The sequence below is a fragment of the Ambystoma mexicanum genome, chromosome 11, assembly GCF_040938575.1.
Source record: "Ambystoma mexicanum isolate Mex_15411 chromosome 11, UKY_AmexF1_1, whole genome shotgun sequence".
NCBI lineage: Eukaryota > Metazoa > Chordata > Amphibia > Caudata > Ambystomatidae > Ambystoma > Ambystoma mexicanum.
In genome coordinates, this window is record NC_090934.1 from 1,354,021,480 (window position 1) to 1,354,043,582 (window position 22,103).

Here is a 22,103-nt window from a genome sequence, read left to right on the forward strand (position 1 = left end):
TCACCTTGCACTTACTTTCCATTCTCTTAACTCCCTCCACGATATCTAAACTTCCCCTCCTACCGCTCCCTCCCCCCCGCATTTTCATTTTACAGCACTTGCACAATCCGAATGTCTCAAGACCTAGTATGAACACTGTTGTCATGTTTTTCTTCATCCTTGTTACCCCCTTCCCCCCTTTGTCTTGATGCGCCTTGAGAACACCATTTGCTGTATAGGCGCATGATAAATACCCAATAAATAAATAAAAAGATGCTATCAGCACGATACAGTGTCTGTACCATCAAAACGGGGGGAGGGCCGATGCGATAATAGACATGTTAATTTGCCTCTCTTCAGGTTGAAATGTAAAATTAAGAACCAACCATTAATGTCTTTAAAACCCTTATATAGATATGTTTTATAAACAGGAGTTTGATAAAGGCAAAATTGAACTATGTGATAAAGAGGAAGAATGACGTTGGGGACTTCAAGCCCCATAATGCCATAGGTACTGGGACAAGGAAGAGAATTGCAAAGGCGCAGAACTGCAGGACGCAGTCTGACCAGCTACACCGGAGCGTACATTTTGATTATTTAAATCCCCCACAGCTGCAGAATTGGAGATGTGGTTGCAATAGTAGTAGAAGTTACCAGTGGCCGTGTATGCAGCAGGGGCAGAGAACCAGGGATGCCGGGACTGCCGCTGTGTTTGTGGCGGGAAATGGTGTAGCGAGAGTCGTGAGAAGGAGAAGCCCAAATTGCGGAGGTTGCACAGCGGAAAGCGCTGCTGTTGCAGATTACCCAGTCTGTGAGAGGCGCTCTTTACACTCAGTGTCTGTCTCTGGTGGCTGGCAAGCACCAGGACGCAAGAGCAGTGAAGGCTCCTGCTTGTGAAGTCATGAGTCACAGGACCATAACCGGAGCTGTCTGCAGCTCCTAAACCGAAGACAAAAGCATAAGTGGTGGATACGCAGGGAAAGACCGGTGAGTTGGCCTTTGACAGGTGACCCGATGATGCACCATTGTAAACCGGTTGGCGTATACAATTCTTTTGAACATGTAACTAATGTGACAAAAAAACAAAAGGAAAAAGTATTTAACCATCAGTAAACAAATAAAAGAATGACGAAAGCTGTGACTACCATTAACCAAGTAAAGGAGGCAGTATTGAACCCACAGTATAACAGTTACTGACAGAGCATGGGCAGTATTAACCCAGAACTATATCAAACACTGCCAAAGTAACGTTGGGGTTAATATGTGGGACAGAACTACAAGCATTGCCTAAGCCAAAGAAAGTTAATTGAAGAAAGAGGGAAAACTGCTTTCTTGGAGAGAATCTTAAGACATTATCAACCGTTTGCAGGTGTGATGGTGAAAACCCAAAGGTGGCAGGGAAGGGGCCCTCCTTGTGATGAGTGACAAGGGGAGATGAGTAGAATCTGCAGCATATGTGGCCAATTAGACAGTGGAATAAACCACATCAATGGGTGTTCCATCTTTATGGAAGAAGTTGTGAATCTTCTTGTTATTAAAAGTCAAAGACGTTACAAATCTTTTTTTTTTTTTAATGTAAATCACACCGCAGAGTTATTGTAGTAGTGTTGGGAGATTCATCCTGCGGTTCAAGTACACCAGTAAAGGGATTGTTAGTGGTAGTCCTGTCTGGTTAGTGAACCAGGAAGAACATATGAAGTACTGCATTGTGGCGAAAGGTTATGGTACAAAGAAAGTAGCAAGGCCACAGAAATGTTTGAACTGTTGTGAAACCATCCTGTCAAACAGTGTTCAGTAGTTCTTTCTCTCGAAGAGCAAATCATTTTGAAATATTTACTGGAAGACTGGAGACAAACAAAAAGCCTATGTAAACTTGGTTGGGTTATAAGAGCATCACAATGCCAAGTACAATCCTCCAGGAGTGAAGGAACTTTGTATTGGAAACAGAACTTGGTATTCTGAAGAAACCTTTGAGTGTTAAATTATTGGATTTAACTTTATTCATTGGACCTTTTTTATTTGGAAATTCTACTTTGATCCTGGGGAAGGGGATCTGGCCCTGGTTACAAGATTTTGTTGGTGCCGATTTTGTTGAAATTGAAAAGCCAATTAAATATCTGAAATGTTCTTTTTATTGTATCGATTAGTGAGAAGGCCAGATACCTTTTTATATTGGTGTTTTCCTTTAGCCTTACTTTAACTGGGAGTGAACCCCATGTTGGGTTAGGGTAAGTGAGGCGTTTATCACACCATTTTAAGCAAATAATGTAGTTCTTGTTAAAAAACAAAAATAAAAAAAACCTCTACCAAGTTGTCCGCCTCACATTTCTGACGCTTCACAACACATAATGGTCTGCAGCGAGGACATCTAGTATATACTTGCCTAATCAATGAATGTCATTGCACCCAACTCTAAATTGTATAAAGAAGCCAAAGAAGAAAGAAACTCTTACCTTTGGGTTCCATGCAGTGAAATCCTAAATGAGATTTCTTTCGTCAAATCATTTATTGCATCAACATATAGCAGGAGGTGGATGCACACACACTACATAGTGGTCCATTTTTTTTATTTGGGGGGGCACTCATTTCCCCTTCATTACTACCCTACCCCTACAGCAAAGCCCTTTCATCCCCTTTCATCCCCTTTCTACCCCTTAACCCACAAATAAATATATCTATATCTCAGTAATGACTTTGAAGTAATTTCCAGCATTGAAACTACGGGATACTGCAAGATGATCACACTTAATGTTTGTATTGGTCCACATGAACATGTCACAGGTTATGTTTGGAAATCATGAAGGGTCTGTTATGCATGTGTGGTGCACTACAGCCATGTTGAAGAAAACCCTGCTACCGTGAACGAATAACGCAGCTGAATTTATGTGGCCAGACCTTGTAATGGACTGTTGGTTGAAAAAGTTCCTTTGAGCTGCAAACCTGGACTTCATTCTGTTGCTATGGGGTGAAATGGCTATTTCATCAGATTCCTATAAAAGATTTGTCTTATGACCAGTAGTATAGATATTTTTAGATTAGTTAATACATTCTCTTGTTGCTTTTTGGGTATTTTAGCTTTCAACGGCCCAGCGTAGCTACAAGAGAAGATAAAATCCTACCTCGCATCTCACACCCTAAGATCAAGCACTACCCCCATTCTAGTGATTCCAACATCTAATTCTGTCAGAATCTGAACATCTGCCTTCTCAAACTTGGCCCCCACTCTGTGGAACTCCCTCCCTCCACTTATTCGACACACCCAAGACTAGATGGCCTTCAGCAAAGCTCTAAAAACCTTGCTCTTTCCATAATGCTGATTAAGACCATCCAAGACTGTTGAGACCTTGAAACCTGCTGACTAATGCTCAGAGATCCTGAGCAATGATGCCACTGAATGCGACTATCAAGTCACTAATAAGTCTACTCTGAACGCGGCAATCGCAAATGTGCACTTGAAATCCGGAATAGTGAGCTTGTCAGATCAAAACCTCCACTCGCACTCACCTCTCCTATCACTATGCTCACCTTCTACTCTACCTCAACACTCAATTAGAGCGCAGCTTCACCCCTCGATCAATTTCAGCCTAGCTGCTCACATACAAACAATACTCCATGAACACCTCAACATTCTAATAAAACTCAGCTATACCCCACGAAAATCGGCCTAGCTCCACACATGAGCGTTCTACACAGGACTAGCACAGCCAGAACCCAGTCTTAGTGACCGACCTCCAGATGGGCGCACATTCAACTGATATCAAATACTACCACACCTAATGCTAGGATCCAGCTACCATACGGCAATCAAATCTGCTGCACACATAATCGGTGCACCCTATTACGTCCTACTCTCTCGGCTAACCTGGACTACAGTCCCCGAGGGCGTTCAACCTAACAGCGCTTTGAGGTCATACCAGTGATTTATAGAGTGCTATATAAATCCCAAATAACATAACATTTCAGCTTGTTTGAGATTCTGTTACAAAATGTGTTTCTTGGTTCAGTCGTAAATCCTGCACTTCCATGAAAGCTTTGAAAAATACATTGGCGCATGTATGTGAAATTCTCTAATGGCAAATCCAATCAACAGCAATTCTTCAACTTGATATTGTTTTGCAATTTCTCCAGGTTGACTCGTGTATACAATGAATGTCATTACACCCAACTCTAAATTGGATAAAGAAGCCGAAGAAGAAAGAAACTCATACCTTGGGTTGCATGCAGTGAACACCTTAATTACATTTCTTTGGTCATATCATTTATTGCATCAAGATATAGCAGGTGGCGGATGCACGCCACATATTGTTTTGACCTAGTCACACTCATATTGAAGTTGGATTATTTTGGCATCATTGACAAACATCAATATTTCACAGGGTGGTGATTTCTATTTTATTGACCGTAAACAAAATAAACACATTTGGAATATTAGTTCTTACACACAACTGCCATAAATAACAATGGGGTCAAGAGTACTTTTGCACTGCGCAGGTTTGATCCAAGGGAAAAAGTAAACCAAGAAAGCACCAACTGTGTGTATGTACGTGTATTTTTTGATGCTTGCAATCATTCAAGGAGATTAAATTATAATGCAGACAGCTGTAGATTGTTGGACTCGGTATGTATTGTTTCAGTGTATATGATTACATTGCTGTCACGTTTTTCTTGCTTTCATTTAATAACATAATTGCTCAATAGACAATCATGATAAAAGGAACAGAAACATTAGCATTGATATAACTGCTGGCCTTTTATGCACTCCTACGCTACGCACACATGACCTACCTGCCCTTAGTAATTTAGGGGTTTTAAAGTGAAGGACATTTTCCAGGGGAGAACATGGATTTACATTTTGAAACCTTGTTAACGTGTAAATGTTGTGGAAAATGAGTTAAAAACTAACTTCAGAGAAAAACCTGATGATCCTACATTGTTGAATTAAGAATGCAAGTGGCAAATAAAATGTACATTTGCAGGGAGCAATAAGACTTAACAAACCAAATAGTAAAATAAACAAAATCCTGTTATACAGAAGATGCAGCGACAAATGTTAAAATGCTGCACTGCAATTGACTAAATTACGATTAGGTGCAGTTTGTTCCCCTTAGTCCCCCAGGTTCTCATTCAGAAAGTTGGAGCTGGAAGATCTGGTCTGACTCTACTCCAGACTCGCTCGTATAAGCTCTTCTCACCTTCTATAGACTGAAACCTGAATAACTTGTGTATCCATTATAACGAATCGCAGGATTCAGTCACTTCTCCCGGGGGGGGGGGGGGGGGGGGGGGGGGGGGTGGAGGGGGCTTTCCTTGTGAGGCTAGGGAGGTGCATCTGCTGCGTGATATTCCCCCTAGGGGTGGTGGGGAAGCAGGACCTCAAGGGAGACATTCCCCCCCCCCCCACCACCCTCTGCCTTGGGGAAAAGGACCCCCTTTCCACTGAGTAGCTCCCATAATCCCTCACTCTTGGAGCAACACTAACATCACGACTTCAGAACGACCCACCAGACCAAGCCACTGTCTGTTATTGTACCATAAGATCCAACCTGAAAAAATACCTGGTAATACTACCGTGAAGAGTGAGCCAGTAATACTGATTGCTCAGTCGGTAGAAACCAGCAATATTGTGATGAAGAGGCATGAGCGAGTGATGGAGAGAAGTGAAACCTTTACGTTTCAACCCAGTGTTGTTGTGGTTGCTGATCGAAACTGGGAGTTCATCCCATATTGAGGAACCAACCAGCTGGCGTGCGAGGTAAGTACCAGGAGAGCTGAAGGCAGAGGAGAGGGGGAGAGAAACCCCAAATAAGAGAAGCAGTCACGAGTGATGACATGACCCAAGGAAGGTTGACTGTGCAGTCTGGTAACAATGCTGAGACCACTGCGACGCCGGCACAGCAGAGCAGCAGAGAAGAAGTGGAGAGAGACTGAGAGAAAGCATATGCCGCCCTGACCGAACCAAGAGAAGTCCCTATCCTGCAAGCAGGCCCGGTGGTGTCAACCCATGGAATAGAAGGTAACTGGGACGGCGGGAGACCCGGGAGGGATCAAGAGAATAACCAGTACCGAAATCCTACTGGATACAGTAGCCTTGATGTGAGAAAATCCAAGCACAGAGTATTATTGGCACAATCCTCACAGGACTTGTCTCAATGATTCAAGAAAGAACCGAGATGGACTCTTCATAGGACTATGAAATGAGACGGAGAGCTGAAACAATATAAAGACGGGTTCTATTTCCTGGTGTTATTAGAGAACGAGACTTGAGCCACTTGAGAAAAGCACAATAAAAAACTCAAAGGCCAAGAACGCAGAAGAGGACTTTACAAAGTCAAGAGAAAGGGGAACCAGGGAGTTCGATCTAAGAATTATATATTAAGCCTGGGGAAGCATTTCCTGGGTAAGGGAGTGTTTTTTCTGGGTTTTAGTTGTTTTGTCTTGGTAGTGTCAGCGCAGCTTAGTTTTGGACTGAAGACAGACTGTTTGCTGTGGATTTCACAACAGATGAGCACCCTAGTTAGTTTTGTTAGCCAGGCAAACCCACAGATTAGGTATAATGGTACCTTTACTTATTTGAATAAAATATCTGTAAGAATGCCTAAAACTGGTCTTTCTCCACCTTCTGACTTACCACACCACTCAAGTAGGTTCCATTGCTCCAGATTTATCAGATCTACTCATTTGCCAGACTTTATTTTTATAATGGCTAAGACTTGTTTTTTAAAAATTGCTACTTTTGTTTAAAAACTCATTTGGGGGTTTAAATGGGAACAATTTTGCTGAATTGAGGTAACAGATGTTGGTCAGAAAGTGATTTCGGCTTGCACTCTGTGGAAAGCTTTGTGCAACTGCTAAACTATACCAGTGAATGGGGTTAGGAGTATGGGCTAATTAATCTTATTGTAAAGGATGTCCTTTTGGAGATGGAATATCCTATTCACGGGGAGCTGTCGCCACAGGTGGTCTCCTGGAGCATTGAAGGTACTGCCTCACCCATTAACAGCTATTGGCACACCATGCCTATGCTCATGACAACACCATGGCATGGTGGAAGCTTAAAAGCCTGACAACTGCTGAGCTGACGACCTGCTGAAGTCCATAGTACTTGCACAAAATGGTGTCAGGCTGTCGGTGCATACAGGAGGACAGTCTTCCAGACCATATGCCCTTATCCACCCTGTTCACCTGGTCCTTGGCTGGATTGGCTGATATGGATGTCAGTTGCCTTTCCAGCCAGGCCTCTGTGTGAGTAAGCCATCAATGCAGTTCTGCACATATGCCCCCCACCCTTTATGGGGGCCACTACAATGTATGGCAACACTCTCAGTAAATGGTGTATTTTGAGGTTTTGCTCCACCAGGCAATGCAGTATACTGGGAAAGATGGCCAGGGTCAAGCCACGTGTGTGTACCACCATTCAAGCACACTCTTGTGGGATACTAACCCTAGAAGGGAGCCATGCAAATCTCACCCACCCCCTCAATATTTTAAATATTGTGATTTAGTAGAAGCTTCACTGAATGTCCTATGAGAATTCCGGCATGTTCACCAGGGTTAGCTCTGATCCCAGTTGGTGTAAGAAGCACTTTACTGAAAGAATTAATGTGGTGTTACTAGTGTTGCTTTCCTGGGACATGAATACCTTGTTAACAAAATAAAGCAATCGTACGTACAGACCATTTGTTTCCAGAGGGTAGCTGCCAATGGACAAGGCAGTTTTCTGACGCACAAAAGCGCAGAAGAAACCAAAATATAGAATTGTGAACTCCCAGGTCTGTTCTCGCCATTCAACTTAATGCAACTTCCTGTGCAGGCGATAGGCTGAAACTGTAAATGACGTGTCATTCAAGTTCGGCAGAGGTAGAAAAGCCTGCTTCATCTTAAACTAGTGGTAAACCACCACTTTGTGTTTTAGACTTCTCGTGTGATGTACGTGTGATGTAAACCTTGCTAAAAGATAAGGTTGTAAAGAAAAACTTGGGATGAATTATAGCTGGCAGGGGCACTGGTTTGTGTACAAGCACCCATCTTTCTTGACCATGAGTTCCCATTCCTCTCAGACCAGTGCATCAGAGCTGATGGGGATCATTGCTTACCGCAGACTAATAGCCTGAAACGAATTGTAAGATGCAAGCATCTCCTCATATGTTCCCAATCGTGAATGAAGAACTATCCTTCACCCACAGACTGCAGATTCAGTCCTAGATTGGTCTCCTGCTGTAATGGACTGTCTCAAGGATCCTGTTCTTCTGCAAATTCTCAAGGTTGTAAGCAGCAGTCCTGGCGTCTACAGACATGGTCTTCTGCTGGATTGGGCTTCTTATCAATCACTTATGAACCATTGTGAGTTATAGAACTTGCTGGAAAGCGGCTCCTGCCTCTACCAACCCAACCACAACGCTTTGCAGAACATTTCTTCAGACATGCAAAATTGACTTGTCTTTGGTGAGAATAGTACCCTACATGTTACTGTGGCTGGGTGAGTGGGAGGAGGGGTTAGAAGTGGAAGGTGCTGTGCACACCACTTTAGCCAGTTAGAGATGTACTATGCCATGAAGAGCGCTTGCAGACCTGTTCACTAGGACTTCTGCCCAGTTAGGTCCAGGGCAGTCATGTGCTGGTCTCCATATGTTTAATATGGCACTCGGTACTGCCTTCTCTACCAGGGATACTTTGTAAAGATGTTTGTGAGGTCTCGGGATCTTGATGGAAAGCTGTCTCCATGACATGCCTTTTGGCCTTGTTGAACTTGGGCAACTGTTGTAATGCAGTCTTTTGCTTGGGCAGATAGGTTGCTGTGGAACACAGGTCGGATGTGCTGATTGGAGATAGATGCCAAAGCACTGGATCTATCACTGTAACTAGAAAATACATCTACTTTAGTAATATTTGCTGGTCCTAGTGCACATACTAGCTATTGTGACCTACTTTAATGAGATACACAATGCACCAAATGTTTGGTTTTTTGACGATTAGTACACAAAGTGGACACAGTGACATTTTGCGACATTCATTCCTGTGCACTGCAACACTGCATGCTGCTCTGCTCACGCATTACAGGTGACTACTTAATCCTGCCTCTGACTCACTTGCACAGCTCAAAGTACCACTGCTTTAGTTCAAACCCACTGGCCATACCACGCACCCCCACTAAGTTGCTCTCCCTATCTCTGGGAGCACTGTCCCGGTCGGGCAGAATCATAGGGAGTGGACAGGAGGCAAGCAAACGGGTGTACCGAGTTAATAAAATGGGAAGGACAGTGGAGCGATGTACCCTCCTTATGGAAATACCTGCCCTTTATGAAATGATTTATTGAACAAATACTAAAATGCAATATAGCTTAATTGGTACAGAGAATAAAAACATGTACTATTGCAGCATGGGGTCTTTCATGGATTCACATGCTCATGAATATTCCCCGTCAGGTTGGGAATCCTCAGTAAAAAAAAAACAGTTTCACTTTCACTCAAAAACTGTATTTCTCCTCTAAACCAATCAATGTCTTCTGGTTCATACTGCCCCCATCCAATGACAGCCCTCTCCCTAAGCCTCTCCTCTGACAGCCATCTTCAGATTTGTACTGCAAGCTTTAGTGTTGGCAGTCCTCGAGTTTGCTCTGCAACCTACTTCTATGTTTTTTTCGTTTTTTCGACAGACAATGTTTCTATTTTTGCGTGCTCTTTTCTCCATCTGCCGACAGCAGGGATCCGCTGTCAGTGAATTTCATTGCCCCTCAAGGGCAAAGATCGTTGAAGATTACAGAAGGCCATCGGGCCTACTTCATGCCCTCTGACCATGACGGAAGAGAAGGAGGGAAGGACCCTCTTCAAGCCCTGCACCAAGTGCAGGCTATGGAATGTGTTTGTGGAAGACAAGCACCTGCAATTGCTCTACTTCCTTGTGGTCTGGGTGCAGGCAGTAAAGTAAAAGATATGCCTCAGGTTCTCAAAGAAGATGACGAGGGACAGATGCAGACTGGCGGCATGGCTTAACGCTAAGGCCTCTGCCCTTGCTCCAAGCAGGGTCCTGTCTCACCCATGACTGGTAGGTCACAGGAGCTATGTTTTAAGTCCTTTGAGGGCGTCTCATCCATGGGGGCCCAAGACCAGGCCAAGAACTGCAAGTCTGTCCACAGAGTTTGCCGCGGAAGCCGGTCCCAAGGTGGACAGGGCACAGCTGGCAATCGAGCTCCTCCTCAAAAAAGAAATCTTCTAACCCGACTAAACTGCGGGAAAAGTCTGAGAAGCCACGGGTGGAGGAGAAGGTAGGTCGACCAGCCCAAGCAGGCCCAATCAGCACAGGATAAGACTTTGACGATGGAGTTGGTAGCAGCTGCTAGCCCGACTGCTAAGGGTACTGACCTTGTGAGGGTAGCCCTCACAGCACAGGTGTCCTTGCCACCAAGGCATGACACTGCCTCAGTGATTTTGGTTAAGTCTGCTGGCACGCCAGAAGGGGGGAAACCGGCTTGGGCCCCGGTTCAAGCCCCGCAGGTGGGAAAAAGGGGGGGTTGAGGAGGCCCCGAAACAGCCCCCAGGCTGTGGCCCAAGCCACAGAGGTCTCGTCCACAGACGAGGACCAGGAGTCATTATACACAGTCCATAAGGACGTGGACGAGGAGGACGACCGCAACGATGACGGCGCAGGGCCTAATTTTCCGATCCCGCCAGCTCAGCCGAGGGATGTGTCTCTGGACATTCTGTCGACCCTTCACACCTTTGTGTCGGAGATCCAGAAGAGGCCACCGGGCCCTGTTCGGGTGGTCCCCCAGGCACCCAGCCAGCCTCCAACGAAGAGGAGGAAGAGTCCTAGATGCTCCCATTACAGTCTCTGCAGCTACATCAGGGCCCTTTTCCCCCAGCAGACCCAGCCACAGGGATGACCACGTCGCTGCACCCAAGTGCCTGAGGACGCAACCATAGCCGTATTCGGTGGTATCGGTGGCCGCGAAGCAACGGTCCGCTAACCCATCCTCTTTGATCCCTCTGGACAGCGATGGGAAGAGGCTGGACGCCATGGGAAGGAAGGTGATTTACACCACAGCGTCCACGATCAAGGCGGCCATCGCACTGGTGATCCTAGCCAGGTACGACATGGAACTCTGGTACAAGCTGGGGCCTATTCTGGAGTTCTTCCCCGATGATGAGAGGATGGAGGCAGTCGCTCTTCTCCACGAGGGTGTAAGTAGCGTCTGATCACGCCATTACAGTGGCATTGGACATGGCTGGCACATGGTTCCGGCAGATGGTTAACAGTGTCTGCCGTAGTCGGCAAAGCTGGATGAAGGCCACACATTTCCAGCACAAGGTCTAGGCGAAGGTGTTGGACATGCCCTTTGCTGGAGAGAACGTGTTTGGGAAGGTCATCGGTGAGTCCCTCCAGGCCATCAAGGCGGATCTGGAGATGGCCCGTTCCCAGGGGAAAGTCAAGCAGGTCTTCCAAAGGTTTCTCCTCTTTGTACCGTCAGCCCTCCAGATCCACTGACTCATCAGAAAGCCTACAGAGGCCATTCCCAGGCCTACGGTAGCAGAGGACAGCGTCACCGGCTCTGAAACAGGCCTGAACAGGCCGGGATGTCTTGCTCCCACGCGTGCACCCCGCTCGGTGGCCGGCTGAATAAGTTAGTCAGTGAGAGGAAGATCACCACTGACGGATGGGTGCTGGACACTCTCGACCAAGGGCACGCTCTGGAGTTTCAATCCAGGTGTCTGCTGATCCCTCCGGTTACCAGTCAGGCACAGCACATCCCTCCGCTCCTGGAAGAGGTACAGGCCATGCTGCGAAAAGGGGCAATGGAGCTAGAACCCCAATGACTCAGGGGCTCCGGCGTCTATTCCAGATACTTTCTGGTGAGAAAGAAGACCGGGGCCTGGGGGCCCATCTTAGACCTGCGATGTCTCAATAAATACTTGAAGTCCCAAAAGTTCAGGATGTTCATGTTGAAACATGTGCTCTGCCAACTGGAGGAAGGAGACTTATTGACATTGCTGGACCTGAAGGATGCCTATTTTCACGTCCCCATTCACAAGAAACATCAGAGGTTTCTGCTTTTCGTAGTGCAGGGTCAGCACTACCAGTTCAAGGTTCTCCCTTTCGGATTGAAGTCTTCCCCCTCCAGAGTAGTCACAAAATGCCTGCCACCAGTGGTGGCCCATCTACGTGTAAGGGGCATACACGTACCTCGACGACTGGCTCATCCGGGCCCGCTCGCTGGAGTTGCCTGTTAAGTGACACAGAGGTGACCGTCCAGCTACTGACAGATCTGGGATTCTCCAACTATCGACGCTCCTGCTTAACACCATCGCAGAACACACTGTGCCTAGGAGCCAGACAGTGTCCTGCCTGGCGTCGCCCTCGGAGGAGAAGGTAGCAGCCATTCAAGTGAAGGTGCAGCGACTGTTGTTTGACTGCCACAGTGTGGACCATCAAGTCGTTGCTCAGCATGATGCCGTCCTGCATCTACCTCATCCGGCTCTGCAGGTTGCAAATGTGACCTCTTCAAGAGTTCCTGGACACTCGCTGGATACAGTTGTGCGGAAGCTTAACGGGCAAGATCCCACTCAATGAAGAGTTCTGTTGGGTCATAGGGTGGTGGGGCATCCTCTCCAACATCGCCCTGGGCACAGTGTTTCAAAACCCTCCATACCAGGAGACTGATGCTGCCCTGGAAGGCTGTTGAGCCCACACTGAACGTCTGCACGCCAGAGACCTGTGGCTGTCGGAGGAAAAGAATGTCCATATCAACATCCTGTAGCCTACAGGCAGTGTTCTACATCAGGAACCTGGGGGGCCCTCGATCCCCAGCATTCTCAAAGGAAGTGCAGGACTTGTGGTGCTGGGCCATCGGACAAGAGTTGTTCCTCGTTCCTCTTCACCTAGCAGGAGTCAAGAACACCATTGCAGACTCCCTCAGCAGGGAGTTGCACTCCTGCCACTAGTGGGAACTTCGACAGGACCAGGTGGACCACATCTTCGCCAAGTGGGGTGGCCCTAGATCAATCTGTTTGTGACGCGGCAAACTCCAAATGCCAGAGGTTTGCAGCAGATTCCACCAACCGAGGAGCCTGGTAGACGCATTCTCCTTCCCATGGGAAGGGATGTTTTTGTATACGTTTCCTCAGTTGCCTCCCCTGCTACGAGCCATCAACCCACTCAAAGTGCCAATGCAGGATGATACTCCTCGCCCCGGGGTGGCAGAGGCAGATTTGGTATCCGGACATTCAGTCTGTCAGCATCTGGTCAAGCTGCCAGTGGTTCTGTAGGTTCTCACCAGAGAAGGAAGCGCAGTCCTTCATCACAAACCAGGATCGTTGAACCTGAAGGCTTGGTTCCTGCAGCCCTAGAGTTTGAAGGATAGTAGTTGCCTGCAGACTCTAGGGAAGGTCCTCACCAAGTCCAGGATGTCATCGACTTTGAAGTTATACGGTCATAAGTGGAAGCATTTCGCTACGTGGTGCCGGTCTCAGAAGATTACCCCTCTGAGTGTCACCGCCCGCAGATTCTTCCATACTTGCTATCCTTCGCCAAGGCCAGACTGGTGCACGCCTCTATCAAGGTACATCTGGCGGCTATCGGCCACTATACCAGGTTTCCAGGAAGGTCTTCGCTTTGAAAACTCCTTGACGAGTCGATGAGACCAAAGGACTTTTTCACTCTTTCCCGCTGGTGAAGGCGCCTGCCCCGGCGTGGGAACTAAACGTGGTGCTGACGAGGCTTGTGGGGTGTGGTGGGGGGGTAACTTCGAGCCTATGCATCAGGCCTCTCTCGTTCCTCTTGGGGAAAAATGGCTTTCCTTGTGGCCATCACCTCTGCTAGGAGAATGGAGGAGATCCAGGCCTTATCCTGCAAGAAACCATAACTGACTTTCCACGATTTGAGGGTAGTGCTGTGGACGCACCACTTTTTCATCTCTACGGTTCCTTCAGAATTCACCTCAACAAGCCTTTTGTTAACTGTTTTTTTCCCGAAGCCTTCGTCACCAGCTGAAAGGGCCTTGCCCTCGCTGGGCGTTGCTTGTGCCTTGAAGTTCTATGTGACACGCACAAACAGTTTTTAGAAGACTTCACAGCTGTTTGTGAACTTTGGTCCTGTGAACAACGGGAAGGCTTGTCTAAGGCTTCCATTTCAAGGTGACTCTGTCTACATCATACGCTGTCATCGGTTGTCGAACCGACCGCTGCCCACCCGTCCGTCAGCCCACTCAACCAGAGCGATTGCTGTGACAATGACGTTCCCGTCTGGTGTGCCCCTGCTGGACATCTGCAGGGCTGCTATGCAGAGGTCCACGCACACCGTCACAAAGTTCTACTGTGTCGGCAGGGATTCCAGGGAGGAGTCCAGGGTCGGCCAAGCAGTGCTACACAACCTGTTCGCTTAAGGTGAGTCTGTTCAACAGGTAAGTGTTAATTGCTTCTGTTGAGCTTTGCCACCTCCTGTGGTTGTTTATTGTTGTACTGCTATGTATTTGTTATTCATGAGCAAGTGAATACATGCCTGACCCTATGCTAGCGAAGGAACAAGTTACTTACCTGTAACTATTGTTCTCCAGCATGGGTCGGGCATGGAGTCGCATGCTGACCCTCCCACCGACCCCTCTGTATATCTTCTTGGCCATACTGACACTTTACGTGCTTACGCAATCTGCAGATGGTTGCCATAGGAGGGACTTAGGGAGAGGGCTGTCATTGGACGGTGGAAGTATGACCCAGAGGACAGTGATTGGTTTAAAGTAGAAAAACAGTTTGTAAGTGAAAGTGAAACTGGTTTTTCTTTTACTGAGGATTTCCATCCTGACGGGGAATATTCATGAGCATGTGAATCCATGGCAGATTGATGCCGGAGAACGCAAGTTACAGGTAATTAACTTGTTCCTTCTCTGCTGAGAAGCAACAAAAGTGGAGTTTCCCAGGAGAAGGGAAGCAACGTGAAACCTTCCAGACCACAGATTGTTCTGAGGATTCATGGAAAATGGCCTGTTTTTTACAATAACCGGTAAGAATATTTGCTAAATCACGTTAAGCCTAAAACTAGTCTTCATCTTGCTATATTATCTATTTTCGATTCTGGTGCAATGTATAAGTCACCATCCGTTGGTCTTATTTGTACCCCATAAAAAGGTATCCCTGGTTTTAAATGCCTGTATGTGTGTAGGTCAATGTTTCATGCGCAGCAATGGACATCTGCTTCAAGTCTTGGTTTGGAGACAGTATAAACATTTGCCAAACCCTGCCCCACAAGCATGTAGAAACAACTGACATTTTCAAGTGGAGCTTTTACATAAGGAAATGTAATACAAAAGTAGTTCCCAGTAGGGCTGGCAAAATCTGCTACCACACTCGCATAGGCATGGGGCTTTTATGATGGGTGAGTACTAATTTCATGGCACTCCACCTTGATGGCAAATATGGGGTTGTTTGAAACTTTCATTTAACATTTACTGCAGAAAAACTTTGTAGTAAATGACCAAGGTTCAGTTGTGAGTGGTTGGCCTTCGGGTGGCGCTTTCAGCATCCCGATGTATGTCCCCCAAATTATTGCCCAGTGAGGCTGGGCCATGAGTGTTCTGGTAGTGGGGCAAGTCTTCCTAATTCTTCACTTTTTAAAAATCTTATTGGAGGTTAACTTTTATGAATGTACCATCAATATGTTGTTTACATTTTTAAAGTGCTGTATTTTAGTAGTAATTATTCAGGAATTGCTACAAACTGTATTTAGCTATGCCTTAAAGAACATCTCTGCCAGTTCATTTCTACATTGTTGATTTTAATACTTTTCTTTTTCTGAACTAGGCATCGAAGAAAGATCGGGCACAGCTTCTTGGGAAACGGGTGGACCAACAAGTCCTTCGTATGAATCTTCAAGGGTAAGATGTTTCAAAACTAATACCAATTTTCGAGAAACACATTTTTGCTCTTCTGATAAGTTTTTTTTATTGTGCATTTCCTAATAGCTGACACGTTGTGATTATTTATGGAAAAACATTAGTAAAACTACCTCATATTCTCAAAGGGAATAATCTAGAAAGTAACAAACTAATAAGTAACGTTTAATGCACTGACAGCACAAATATTGTTTACATCATGAGAGCCTCATCCTGTTGAAGTTAATGTGCATTAGGGTCTGTAAATGCTGTTTTTTCAGGTTTCTATACACTTCAGGTTACAAACAATTAAGCAGTGCCATTCTCTATATTCGATTAAGTTCAGACTATTAAAAGTTAGTTGACAAAATCTAAGTTTGGAACAAGGAGTTGGGTGATGGGTGGATGCAAAGTAGTAAAGTGAGCATTTATAGGGGTACTTCATAAAGTCTTACTGAAGCGTAAGGGATTTGTAGTCCTAACTGAGATGCCAAGTATACAGAGGTTAATCCATGTGTAGGCAGGTGCATTGTAGAACTCGGGATTGCCATAGTTGTACAAACTTTCTTTCCAGCTACCCTAACCCCCAAGGATGTGTACACACATTTTAGTATTTTGGGTGAAGAAGTAGGTTGAATCTGAATGTTCATGGTGACATTGAAATTACTCATTAGAAAATATTTTTTTGGCAGACTTTGGCAAATAGTTTACTTTTGTACTGAAAAGGGGGCAAATGAGGATTACTTTCGTCAAGTGAGAGGTTTGAGGCAACTGAACAAGGAGCGCTATCGTAAGTGGTCAAGCGTATGTGGCAGTGGACTTTAAATTGGCACCTGGAAACACTTGTGTAGAGGTGCCATACAAATGTCCAATAAATAAAATACTGCCTGCTTCAAAGATGCAGTGCTTCTGCTAACAAGGTTGGTGCAATATTGTCTTGACAATTCTTTGAGCCACAGGGTGAATAGCAGACCTGCCAGTCCAGCCCTAATCTTTCGCTTTGTGTTCTCCTGCTTTAAACACAGTAAATTCGAGTTTCTTTCCAAATTCGACAAATGAAACTGTAATGCTGATTGTGTTGAAATGTCCTTGCATGCAAAATCTCCACCATTTGTTCCCTGGTCCAATGTGCACAGAGATCCATTGAAGCAGTATCTGAATTTTTAAAAATGTGTATAAAAGGAGATTGTGCTGCTCTTGTATATACTGAATCTTGCAGCAATATATTGAGTTCTAGAAATTGTTTTGCAGATTTTAAAATTGCCAGGGCCAGGAAAAACGCATGTGTGCACCCTGTGTCAAACTGTGCTTTCACAATTCTGTTGTGCTGTCTCGGATTTCCTTTTTCTTGTGCCTACTGGAGTGAAACTGAAGGCACAAGATGTCCTCCTCCTTAATCACTCTTCACGGTTTGTGTGTGGAATGGATTGGTCTTTGTGCAACAAATTGCTTAACTTTGCCTGATTTTTGTCGTGGTCTAGCTTATTTCATATTGGCCTGGTTTAAATTAATTCCACTGTTTGAAGGTCATTTGTCTTCTGAAATGCATCCGCCTACATGGACGGTTCTACTTTGAGCTCCTGCTCAATTTGCATGCAAATTGCAAGATTAAGGCTCACTAACCAATTGAACTGTACCTTTCATTCTCAAGTGTTGAAATCCATTGGAAAACATGTGTTGAATTCCTTCCTGACTACCTGTTGCCTAAACCACCAGCTCTACCATTTATACATCGTGAAGTCCCAGTATGCTAAATATTGACCAAAATCACATCGCGCCCCCCAATTAATTCTATGCAAGTTTTCCACTCCAGTTACCTCAACTACTATCCTTTTAATTGCTTATTGTTAGTTCATTGATTAAACGCCTGATTTCATTTTAGTTTTTGCAGTTCTCGCCAGTTCTTTAATTTAAGATAATTTTATTTATGCTTCTGCATTTGATTTTTTTTTTTTTTTTTTTGTACCTCTGCTATTAAAACTTAAATGTATACACCCTAATTTATGAACATTTTCTTTCTTTCATCTGTCATTATCTTATCTATTGTAGGGAATGGTTGCTTACCAGGACTGAATATTTTATAACTCATATTCGTTTCTATATCGACAGATCTGCTTCTTATGTTCTCTTCTTTTAGAAATGTTCAACTCCAGAATTACTTTTCTGCTTTCTCCTGCTCCACCTACTTATGTTTACACTTTACCTACACCTTCATATTTTGTCTCTTCTCTCTCGCTTATACAGTGCAAAGTGCACTCGATACTAGCCCGTTGACTTTTGATCATTGACTCTTGGCGAGTATGAAATAGTGTGCTGTGTCCGTTTGTAGACCGAGGTGACATGAGTTTTTATTTCTGGCTAGTAACTTGAAATGTTTAACCCTGATGATATAAAGATCTTTTTTCTTTAATTGTTTTTATTGGTTTTGATATTAACAAAACCTAAAAATGAAACATAATTGCAGCACAGTATTGATAATACGTGAAACATAAAGGTCTACTAAGCAGCCGCATTATGGAAAAGAACACAAGAGAGAAAAGGAAATATCTGGGCAGAAGTATCAACAATCACATCAACGTGGCATGAAATGAAACGCCTCTGGGTGCGTGCGGTTCAAGATGGTCCACATCGTGTGCATAGGCGTCCCACTGCATTATCCCCATCTGTTCCAGATCTTCCCAAACTTGGAAGGGCTACCTCTGGATCTATATATTCTGTCCTCCATTGCTCTACAGAAGCCCAAATCCAAGTCCTGTTTGCAAATCTTGGGTACCTCCTTCAACCTCCCATATCATTGCAATATTCTTTTTCTCCACTATGAATGCATTAGGAATAAATAGTTTCTCATAACGAGAATGAGCCATTTCTCTCCAAATTCCCAGCAGCATTAGCAGTGGTTCGTCTAGTACTGGCTTAGACACCATTGTGAATATTTTATGGATTACCCTACTCCAAAATCTCTGAATCCTATGGCGTGGTAAAATGTTCCCCGACCCGCATGGCAACTCAAACAGCTATGTTCTACCACCCAGCACCAACAAAACAATATTTCCTTAATACAGTATACTCTATATAGAATTTTTAATTGAATGAGTCTGAACCGGGCCAGGACCGCAATCTCGCTGGGGGGCCATTATTGCTTACTGCCAGTCCTCTGCTGTGATGGGCCTTAGACCTCCTCCCATTTGTGCTCCAATGTGGTTAAGGAGTGCTCTGTGTGAAGCTACAAAGGTTTTTGTACATGGTCGAGATTGCCTTCTTGATCAACAGGTCTGAGTATGTATTGGTTTCTACAGAGGCCTGTTCTGGGCAGTTAGTGTTCCCGTGTAACTGTGAACAAATGGCGTGTCCGAATTGGGCATAACAATAGACGTCCTCCTGTGACATTATTTTGAACCTTGCTGCTGTGCCCAACAATGACTGGGGCAGGGGTGACCAAAACTTGATGTCGGCAGAAAGTCTTTTGGATACGGCTATCCAGTTATGTGCGAGAAAAATAGTTGGATCCCGACAGATACGTATACCCATGTAGCTAAACAAGCTAACCACAACCTTCTCACCCACTAGTACCTGCGGATCTCTCTCTCTCTCTCTCTCTCAAGTGGCCAGGGCACGGCCATCGCCTTTGGATCCAGACCGTGCGGGTGGACCAGTGCGGGAGGATCACCTGGGTGAGTGGTCTTTGGGGAGTGGGACACCGGATGGTGAGACGCGGTATCCTTCCTCCTACAAAACCTTTACCCAGTCCTACCAGGTAGGATACATGGGAACTTTGCTCCCCGACCGCCCCCCTTTCCCTGCGCAAACACTTACACACGGACGGCCTGCTCTCTGAGAAAACGCTCACACCCGAGCAGTGTACCCGACATGTCCTACTTCAATGGTCCGGCAAGGTCTTGCAATTACTGGTAGTAACCGTCACCTGACTTTCATTAAACTTCCCCACACAGATAAAAGGTTGAGCACAAGAGTACATTGTGAGCGATGAAAAGCAAATTAAGGAGCAGCAGTTTCGAAACTGCAGCTGAATGGGGGAGAAAGACTGCAAACCAAGAAGGATTTGCAAGGAGGGAAATACCCTTGAGATTTCCGGCAAGAAACCGTTACTTTCAAAAAGCTTGCCGATTTAGAAAGCTTAAGGCCAGGAAACCAGACTGCAGACTCCTGTATAGTCTGTCGGAGATACCAGAGCCCCTCCCACATAGCTGACCAAGTCGAGGAGGAGGAGGAGCAGCAGCAGCAGCAGCTGCTCTGGTACCGTCCTTGGCTCCAAGAACAAAGTAGCACCAGAGGGATAAACACAGCTGGTGACCTGGGGAGACTGATGCAAGACTGTCTGTGTTGAAGTCAAGGTTGCAAGCAGCAGCATTGTATAACCCGTGTAGGAACAAACATTTTGAAACATGTGATGAAAAATGCGAGTAAAGCTAAATTGCTGATGAATGTTTTATCTTTGAAAAAGAAAGATACAATACCGTTGACTCTGTTCCGGCATTGCAAGTGTGCTCAATCGAAGGTCTCTATAAAGTATCCAGCCAAGAAGTGGCTGAAGTGAAAGAGGAGAATGAGAAAGAACTGTGAAACGAAGTGGTCCTGCGATGGTTTAGAAAAATCCATCTCCCAATTGACAGTCTTCGATATCTAAGAGAAAGAGAAAAGCTGTGTATAATTGTGAAATTTGCAATTCAAGGTGTCTGAGCTCGACGCAGGGGTACCCGTGGTGAACAGTGAATCACCCGAGAACTTATGAATGTGCGAATCCTAAGAAGAAAGGAACTTTGATGTTTATTTGTTGCATCAGGGACCCTGTAATAAGAGACTTTGAGTGGTAAACCGACTTTGGCACAGAATGCCCTGATACTTTTGAACTGCATCTATGTGGCCTAGAATCCAGTGTGTGCGAAGCTTGAGCGTGCCGCCTTGTCCCATGCTGAAAACATGGGGGGGGAAGGGAGGCCAACTGCTCAAATATCCTGACCCCTCATTTCTTGAACACATTTGTCTGCTTAACATGGTTTCCCACATCATTTGTATTTAGAAGTAAGGATTGGCAATGAGTTTATTAGTATAGGCCCTCTTATTTTGACGTAGACTCCACTAGAACCTACGTTATTATTTTTTGATGGTTGTAGCTTTCTCCCATCTTTAGCTTTAGGGTTAGATAGGCTTTCAACTAGCCCATTTAAAGTTCAATAAACACCCTTGAACTGTGATCTCTTGCGTCTGTCTTCACTGTTTGATACCATGCCTTCCTTACAACAGTCATTCAGGATGGTCTCAGTGCAACCATGTACTGGAAAAATTATTGTTCCAGTTAACCTTAAGGCTGCTGTTGTGTTCATGTATTCATAAGATTTCCATGATCCGGCGGATCGACCACTGAGGCTCCCTGACGTACAGCAAGATGTCATCTGTATACGAGACGTGCTCTTTGTGACCAGTCCACTACCTAAAACTCTTCTTGAGGGAGTCCTCTGAGCCAGATCTCCAACGGCTCCATAGCCAAACTAAATGGCCCTGAGGAGAGTGGGCAGCCTTGTCTCATTCACCTCTCCCATTGGAATCCCGTCGACGTCACCCAGTTCACCCGGATCTTTGCCAATCTGCTCCCAATACACTGAGTCCAAGGCCTTCTCAAAGTCAATATCCACCACAGCAGTTGGCCATCTGGAGAGCCATGCAAAGCCTTGCCTTTGGATATTCATTCAAGTTTCCCTGTCCGGCAGGAAGCCGTTTTGATCCAGGTGGATCAGTGCAGGCAAGATAGTGTTCAGCCGCACTGCCAGGATTTTTGTCAGTATCTTTGACTCCATCTTGAAGTGAGACGAGTTGATACAAAGTGCATCTGTCTGGTGGTTTATCTTTCTTGGGTATACCTATGACTGGCCCTTGCCTCAGGTCAGGGGGGTAAAACTCCCTTGCTCCTGCTATTCTGAAAGATGGAGTGCATTGACCCCAATATAACATCACTTTCCACAATTCTGCAGGGAAGCCATTAGGCCCCAGTGTTGTACCCAACTGGAGCAACGATATTGCTGCTGCAACTTCCTACTGTGTAATAGCCGTATCCAAAGCTTCCTGCTGTGCACTTGTGATAGATGGAGGGAAATTTCTTTGGACAAATCTGATATGCTGGACGCAACGCACTGCCTCGCACCCCGTAACCTCTTCGGCTGTCGTCGTGATTTTAGGTACATCGCCAAGTGGTGAGACCTACTGCTCCAGCCTTGCCATCAGCTTCACAGCCTTATCCCCTGCCTCATATAC

At 45.4% G+C, this 22,103-nt stretch overlaps 1 protein-coding gene across 5 annotated transcripts in view; it reads left to right on the forward strand.

Moving 5' to 3' along the window:
* The window catches only part of TCF12 (transcription factor 12), a 1,064,187-nt gene that overhangs the window by 240,158 nt on the left and 801,926 nt on the right, over nucleotides 1-22,103 (forward strand). For all 5 annotated transcript variants that reach the window (XM_069624898.1, XM_069624900.1, XM_069624899.1 and 2 more), the window contains one exon: nucleotides 15,766-15,839. In XM_069624898.1, the coding sequence (XP_069480999.1) occupies nucleotides 15,766-15,839 (74 nt within the window). The remainder of the gene's footprint in view (nucleotides 1-15,765; nucleotides 15,840-22,103) is intronic.